We start from the raw sequence: 8541 nt of genomic DNA on the forward strand, positions 1-8541 counted from the left end.
ACGGACGGCTGGCGATCCGCACAAAAATGGTGGAGGCTACGCCTCCACCATGGTGGGAGCTGCCCCCTGCCTTCGATGGTCGACGACCATCGAAGGCAGGCCCGCACGCCGCGGCAGCTCCCGCAAGCTCAGACCACACGGACAATCGTCCGTGTGGGAGCTTGAAAGGGGGCTGAAAGCTGACATCCGGCGACGTCAGCTTTCCGCCCCCATGTCATGGTAATGAGGGCGTCATGCCCTCATTACCATGCATACGCCCCGCGTTTGCATGGGAACGCCCATGAAACGCGGGGCGTACACATAGGGTAATGAGGGGCTGAAGCCCCTCACGCCCCTATACGCCCCCTTTGCGGCGGACGAAATCCGTCTGCGGCGAAGGGGGCTGCACATGCGCAGAATGACCTCTGCGCATGTGCAGAACAAAAACATCGGCGGTACGGCCGCACGCGGGCCGTACCGAGCCGAGTAGAATAAGGGCCTTTACCTGAGCGGGTGGTGTGTGTGTGTTTTATTTTATTTATTTCACAGGGAGGTGACCATGGCCCCTTCCTGAGGCCACACCCCCTCAGGAAGCCTCATCTCTTCAGTTTACTGAGGCCTCTTGTTCAGTCTCTCACTAAGCAGCTTTGGCAAATTCGAAACCTACAGCATAACCCTCCTTTACTTTTCAATAATCGATCTTGATATGATGTCTGAAGAACGGTGTTTATTATTCAGTAAAGGGATCATGTATATATATGCGATGATTGATTAGATGGTGTATATACAAGTGAATTGGAGAAGTTGCATATACAATGAATTGGAGAAGTTGCATATACAATGAGTTGGGTAAAACTGTAAATAAAACATAAACATGCAATTACAATCTGCACATAGAAAAATGCAAGGTAAACATTCAGTACACATAACATTATGCATACAACCTGACATTATGGGTAAAGGGTATATGCTAGAGTGTAACTGGTATTGCTAACATACATAACTGCCTAAATGAGTTAGGGGTGACACAGTTTTGAGTGATAAACTCACCATCGAATGCTGTATCAGGCTGGACCATGTGAGCTGTGTCTGTCTGCATACATGTGAAACTTAATATGGCCCCTGATGATCCTCTTTGTCCCAGAATGCATTGCTAGCTAGCTAGCTACAGAAAGCTAAGGGGGACAAACTACCTAGCATACAGTAGCTCTGTACTGACCACAGGAAGGAGTGGATTATGCAAAACAGAGAAACAATAGAACACAACAGAAACTTATGCTGAAGGCATGACACTCCCCGTCTGGTATCACTGATACCATATATTAAACTCTAAGATGATAACAGTAAGAACAGTTCGGATACTGGTCTGAGATAGAACTTAGTCTCTCCTTGTTTACAGAGCTTGACCTCCACCTTACGGACTTTCCCATCCTTACTTGGGAATGTTTTGGTGACGAGACTTAAAGGCCACTCGTTACGTTGTGCCTGACAGTCTCTGATGAGCACAATGTCACCTGGTTTTAAGTTGGGTTTGGCAACTTGCCATTTGCTTCTTGGTTGTAAGGTAGATAAGTACTGACTTTTCCACCTGTCCCAAAAGGTGTTTGCAAGGCTTTGAACTTGTCTCCATTGACGTTTAAATAAGTCTTTGGTGTTGAAATCTCCTGAAGGAGCATAAGCAGTCCCAGTCTTCTGAGTAAGAAGAGTGGCAGGGGTAAGTAGAAATGGGTCCTCTGGATCATTAGAAACTGAAGTCAAGGGTCTGGCATTGATGATAGCTGAGACTTCAGCCATGAAGGTAGTTAAACTCTCGTGGGTGAGTCTTGCAGTTCCTACTTGCAGAAAGATGGAATCAAGGATTCTGCGTATTATTCCTATCATCCTTTCCCATGCACCTCCCATATGAGAAGAATGAGGAGGGTTGAAAGTCCACATACAACCTTTCTCACTAAGGTATTTCTCCACTCCCTTTCTGTCGATGTTTGAGGGAATTTGTAATTCCTTGGCTGCTCCAACAAAGTTGGTGCCTCTGTCCGAACGGATGTGTTTTACAGGACCACGGATGGCCATAAAGCGTCTTAGTGCATTAATGAAGCTTGAAGTGTCCATTGATTCTATAACTTCAATGTGAACAGCTCTGATGCTCATACAGGTGAATACAACTGCCCAACGCTTGCTGTTTGCATTGGCTCCTCGAGTGTGTCGGGTAATGATGGTCCAAGGCCCAAATACATCAAGACCAACATTTGAAAAAGGAGGATCTGTACTAAGCCTGTCTGCTGGAAGATTAGCCATCTTCTGAGTTTGAGAAGTACCACGAAGTTTGCGACAAGTAATACATTTAAAGATTATGTTGCTTACACACCTTTTTGCCCCAATAATCCAGAACCCTGCTGACCGTAGAGCTCCTTCTGTAAACAGTCGTCCCTGGTGTTTGACTTCATTGTGATAGTGTTGCACAATTAAAGAAGTAATGTGATGACTTCCAGGAATGATTAAAGGGTTTTTCTCATTTGATCCTAAGTTCGCTTCTTGAAGGCGACCTCCTACTCTCAATAAATCACTCTCGTCGAGAAACGGGTCTAGTTTCTTCAAGGTGCTGTCTCTTGGAATAGGATTTCCATTGGTAAGGTTGTGAATTTCTGTGGCATAGGTTTGATGCTGAACAATACGGATAATCAGGTTCTGAGATTGTTGTATTTCTTCTGGTGTGTAAGTACTTTGACAGTGATGCCAGCCTTTACACTTAATCACATTTGTAGCTGTACTGTGTTTAAATGAACGGGCTATGTGGGTTAGGCAGGTGATAGCCCTAACAAGCGATTTCCACGTTGAGAATCTTTGGAATCTTTGGGATCCAAGTTGACGATCTGAAACCATGGTATGGATTGTAGTTACTTGTGGACGTATTTCAACATCTGAGTCTGCGTCTACTAGTTCGAATGGGTCTCTTTGAGGATTGATCAAATCTGTCTTGTACAAGAATTCAGGTCCCGTGAGCCATGTGGTGTCTTTGAGGAGACTGGCTGGAACGGCTCTTGTGGCGTGATCTGCGGGGTTATGAGCAGTAGATACATAGTTCCACTGTTTTGGATTGGTAGATCTCCTGATCCTTAGCACACGGTTGCTGACATAAACATGGAAACGTCTGGTCTCGTTGTAAATGTACCCTAATACTACTTTGCTGTCAGTGTAGAATTCTGTTTCTGAGAGTTCGATAGGCAACTCTGATGAGATTAATTCAGCTACTTCTACGGCTAGTACTGCAGCACAAAGTTCTAGCCTGGGCACTGTGTGTTCTGGAAGAGGTGTTAGCTTTGCTTTGCCCATGACGAATCCAATGTTACATTGACTTTTATTGTCCATGGTTTTGAGATATGCAACAGCAGCAATTGCTTGAACTGAAGCATCTGAGAATACACACAGTCTCTTCTTTTGCACTTCTGTGGAAGGTACAGGTGCATATGGGCGTCTAATGTAAAGGTTGGTTAAGGCGGACAGAGAACTTTTCCACTCTTCCCACAATTCCCTTTTTCCTTGAGGCAGAGGGGCATCCCAGTCGGATGATTCACAGGTTAGGTCTCTGAGCAAGGCTTTACCTTGAATGGTGACAGGAGCTGCAAATCCTAAGGGGTCGTACAAGCTATTGACAGTAGATAAGACACCTCTGCGAGTGAAGGGCCTTTCTTCACTACTTACTTGGAAGGTAAAGGAGTCAGATTTCAAGTCCCATAAGAGTCCAAGGCTACGTTGGGCTGGTGGCGAATCAGTTCCTAAATCCAAATCCCTTAAGTCAGTGGTATGATCTTGTGTAGGGAAGGCTTCCATGACTTTTTTGCTGTTGGAGGCTATTTTGTGAAGCCTGAGATTGGAACAAGCAAGCATTTCCTGAGCTCTCTTGAGAATGCTGATTGCGGTCTCTTCTGTTGGCATAGATTTCAAACAGTCATCCACATAGAAATCTTTTTCTACGAGCTGTCCAACATCAGAACCGAACGTCTGAGTCCGTAGATGGCAACTGCAGGTGAAGGGCTGTTACCAAAGATGTGTACCCTCATGCGGTACTCTACAATGTCCTTAGAGGGGTCGTTGTCCCTGAACCAAAGGAATCTTAGGAAATTCCTATCCTGTTCTCTCACAAGGAAACAATGAAACATTTGCTGAATGTCAGCTGTGAAGGCAATAGAGTCTTTTCGGAATCGTATGAGTACTGCAAGGAGTTTGTTGTTAAGGTCTGGTCCTGTCAGGAGCACATCATTTAAGGAGATACTTTCGAATTTAGCACTGGAATCAAATACAACTCTGATCTGACCTGGTTTCTTTGGATGGTATACTCCAAACATTGGCAGGTACCAGCATTCATCTTTCTCTTTAAGAATGGGAGCTATCTCAGCATGACAGTTTTCAAATATTTTGCTCATGAAAGAAAAGAAGTGATCTTTCATCTCTGGTTTTCTGTGAAGATTGCGTTTAAGTGAGGAGAAACGTTTGAGAGCTTGTTCTCTGTTGTTAGGTAGACGTTGTCTGGGTGTTCTAAACGGTAGAGGGGCAACCCAGCTGTTGGTATTGTCTTTAACTAGTCCTTCCTCCATTATTTCCAAGAATAGTTTGTCTTCTATGGACATTGCTACTTGGTCATCCCTTTTTGTCCTTTGGAACACTGTGAATCCCAGATGATCTTGGTAGTTGTCACAGATCTGGTCGTCACTAAGAGAATCTATGGGAGTACAGTGTGGTAGTTCCTTAATGAGGAAGTGGTTGTGACATGGTTGAAACAGAGAAGGGCGTCCATTTTCTAAAGTGCAAGTAAGCATGGTATTGATAGAGGCTGGTTTATGCACACTCCCAAGGCATACCTCTCCTATTATGACCCATCCTAGGTCTAAACGTTGAGCATAAGGTGCATTGTGTGGACCATTAATCTGACTTCTGACTTTGTGGGCTCGTAGGAGATCTCTCCCGATGAGTAGAGATACCTGGGCTTGTGAGTCTAGTTCTGGTATCAGATGTGCTATACGTTTTAAATGTGAATGATGAAAGGCTGCATCTGGTGTAGGAATTTCAGACCTTTTCTCTGGGATATCATCGCACTCGGTGATTGGTGGTAAGGGAAGACGTATCTTACCATCTATGGATTCCACTATATAGCCAGTGGCTTTCCTTCCTGCTGCCTCAAAACTCCCTGCACAGGTTTTTAAGGAGTAAGGGGTGCTGGGGCCTCTGATGTTAAATGTCTCAAAGAAGTTTGATCTGGCTAGAGAACCATTACTTTGGTCATCTAGGATTGCATAAAGCTTGACAGCTTTATCTGGTTGGCCTTTGGGGTAGACTCTGACTAAACAGATTTTGGAGCAAGATCTGTTGCTAATGGCATCTTTGCAGACTTCGGTACATTGCACAGTCATCTCTGGTGTTGCTGCATTAGTGTCTTTTTGCTCTGCATTGTGCTCCCCGCCATGCTCTGTGTCACTGTGGCTGTTTTGTAAAGCCCATGGGGGAGGCCCAGGGTGTAAAGCTGTGTTGTGACTTGTGCTGTGACACTCTGTGCAGTTAAGACTAACCTTGCAATCTTTGGCGAGGTGAGATGAGGAAGAGCAGCATTTGTAGCAGATACCATTTTCTCTTAAGAAGGCCTTACGGTTCTCCAGGGACTTTTCTCTGAAGGCTCTGCATTTCAGGAGAGGGTGTGGTTTGTGATGCAGAGGGCACTGCTTGGCGGGATCTTTCTCCCTGGTCTCTTGGTGAGCAGAGCTGATAAACCTGTGGGAAGAATCTGAGTTATGAACGTTAGTCTTGTGAACTGTGACTGCAGTTTTGCGAGGGTTAGGTAGCGCAGGGGTAGTGCCTGTTAGGGTAAAGGCAAAACTAGGGTCATTCCTGGTCTTGGCTTGCTGACTAACAAAGTCCACAAAAACAGAGAATGGTGGAAATGGTACCTTGTTACGCTGTTTGAACTTTGAACCGTGGGTAATCCATTGTTCTTGTAGATTATAAGGTAGTTTTTGCACTATAGGGTTAATGCCTCTGGCGGTGTCTAGGAAGGCAAGTCCTGGCAAGTCTCCCTCACATTTGGCTACTTGGAGCTCCATTAGTAAGTCGCTTAACTCTCTAAGTCTCTGATAGCCTCTGTTAGGTAGCCTAGGAAAATCATCAATCCTTTTGAATAGTGCGTTTTCTATTACCTCTGGTGAACCATAGCACTCATTAAGTCTGTCCCAGATCATTTTAAGGCCATACTCAGGATGGTTAATATTAATCACTCTTATCCTTCTAGCATGTTCAACTGATTCATTCCCAAGCCATTTAATTAAGAGGTATATCTCTTCACTATATGAAAGGCCCAAATCTTTGATTGCGTTTTGGAAAGAGGATCGCCATGCTCTGAAACTCTCAGGGTGATCATTGAACTTTGAGAGTCCTTTTGTGACCAGGTCACGGCGTGCAAGAAATCTGGCAAAGTCTAATGTATCTTGATTGGCTCTAGGTGCATTAGCATGGTGGGTAAGTGGTGTGTTATCATACCTGGTAGGAATGACTGGTTCCTGCTGGCTTGTATTTCCCCACCTTTGTGTGTAGGAGGTAGTGCCATGGTTGTAGTTTGCGGCTACAGGCTCTTGGCGTGAGGGTGAGTTGTCTCTCATGGATCCACTGTGATTGGAGTACTCTTGCTTGCAGGTTTGCAGTCTGCTACTGACTTGTGGTGGCACTGCATAGTGTACTTGGCTTGTTTCATTTATGAAATCTGATTGCATATCTTGTACTGGTGGAGCGTTGCTGTTATTTGCGGATACTTGGCGCACGTATTCTGCTGCACGTTGCATTGAATTCTGTGATCCAAGTTCTGCATCAAGTATATTAATGGTTTCTCTTATGTTGACGCGTTCTGCAGACTCTAAGAACTCTGCTTCGGCCATAGCGGCGGCAGCTTCCCTCTCAGCAGCAAGCTTCTCACTAATTGCTTCTAAGCGTTTTTTCTCCATATCCTTTTCTGCTTCCAAACGTGATTTCTCTACTTTCAACTGCATTTCTTGCTCAGCAAAGTTGGCCCGTACCTTTGCAGCTTCTGCTTTTGCACGTGCAAGGATGGCTGCATTGCTAACTGATGTTGATTTGGAGGAACCAGAGATGTAGGACCTTGTTTTGCATGAAGATTTTGTTTTATGAGACATAATGATGAGGTGTAAATGCTTGACTGCGTAGAGACTGCTGTATTGCCGTGTGCAGGTATCTGTTCTGACAGTGTAGCAGGGCTCTGTGAAGTCAGGTTCTTGGAACTGTTAAGCTGTTTGACTGTGCAGGGACTGTTGTATTGCCATGTGCAGGTAGCTGTGCTGACAGTGTGAGGTTTCTGTGTAGTCGAATGGCGGTACTCCTATTGCTGAGTTGCCACTGTTAGTAGACTGTATAGAAAACTTGTGCTGTCATATGCAGATAGCTGTTGCTGGCAGTGTAACAGATCTGTAAGTCAGTAAATGTGATCCACTTGCTGACAGACAATGCTGCTGACAAATTCAGGATGTATGTTTTAAGTTGCAGACAGCCTGATATTTTGCTGACAAATCAGTGTTCATGTGTCCAACTCGATGGTAGCATCGATGGCATCGATGGTTTGCTGATGAAGTCAGTGTGCATGTGTCCAAATGCTGATAGCATCGATGTTTTACTGTTCAGTCTCTCACTAAGCAGCTTTGGCAAATTCGAAACCTACAGCATAACCCTCCTTTACTTTTCAATAATCGATCTTGATATGATGTCTGAAGAACGGTGTTTATTATTCAGTAAAGGGATCATGTATATATATGCGATGATTGATTAGATGGTGTATATACAAGTGAATTGGAGAAGTTGAATATACAATGAATTGGAGAAGTTGCATATACAATGAGTTGGGTAAAACTGTAAATAAAACATAAACATGCAATTACAATCTGCACATAGAAAAATGCAAGGTAAACATTCAGTACACATAACATTATGCATACAACCTGACATTATGGGTAAAGGGTATATGCTAGAGTGTAACTGGTATTACTAACATACATAACTGCCTAAATGAGTTAGGGGTGACACAGTTTTGAGTGATAAACTCACCATCGAATGCTGTATCAGGCTGGACCATGTGAGCTGTGTCTGTCTGCATACATGTGAAACTTAATATGGCCCCTGATGATCCTCTTTGTCCCAGAATGCATTGCTAGCTAGCTAGCTACAGAAAGCTAAGGGGGACAAACTACCTAGCATACAGTAGCTCTGTACTGACCACAGGAAGGAGTGGATTATGCAAAACAGAGAAACAATAGAACACAACAGAAACTTATGCTGAAGGCATGACACCTCTGGTCTTAGGCATTATGAAGTATTCCTAGAATTTATTTCCAAATAAGTGACAAGAATCTCAGATACTGTACAGATGGAGCCCCTGTAAACTATATTCCTGGCTCACCATGGTTTGCCATGGCTATCCTATTGTTCTCAGCAGCAATACAATACATAGAACAATATAGTAGGGAATTACCAGGATAATGGTACAGAGGCTCCGATATTCTCCAGGATTTCCTATAT

General features: G+C 44.2%; 2 protein-coding genes across 2 annotated transcripts; both read right to left on the minus strand.

Moving 5' to 3' along the window:
- Positions 1-626: 626 nt before the first annotated feature.
- On the minus strand, positions 627-3912 carry LOC146032852 (uncharacterized). Its single transcript, XM_083158517.1, has 2 exons — positions 1030-3912; positions 627-834 (listed from the first exon to the last, which is right to left on the minus strand). Exon 1 carries the CDS (start codon positions 3910-3912, stop codon positions 1309-1311), a length of 2604 nt encoding a protein of 867 aa, XP_083014643.1. The 3' UTR covers positions 627-834; positions 1030-1308.
- Positions 3913-3947: 35 nt separating this feature from the next.
- Positions 3948-7148, minus strand: LOC146032868 (uncharacterized). Its single transcript, XM_083158518.1, has 2 exons — positions 6502-7148; positions 3948-5739 (listed from the first exon to the last, which is right to left on the minus strand). The coding sequence occupies exons 1-2, from the start codon at positions 7146-7148 to the stop codon at positions 3948-3950; spliced, it is 2439 nt and encodes an 812-aa protein (XP_083014644.1).
- Positions 7149-8541: the final 1393 nt, after the last annotated feature.

Source organism: Crinia signifera, chromosome 1, assembly GCF_055691185.1.
Source record: "Crinia signifera chromosome 1, ASM5569118v1, whole genome shotgun sequence".
In the NCBI taxonomy this organism is placed as follows: Eukaryota; Metazoa; Chordata; class Amphibia; order Anura; family Myobatrachidae; genus Crinia; species Crinia signifera.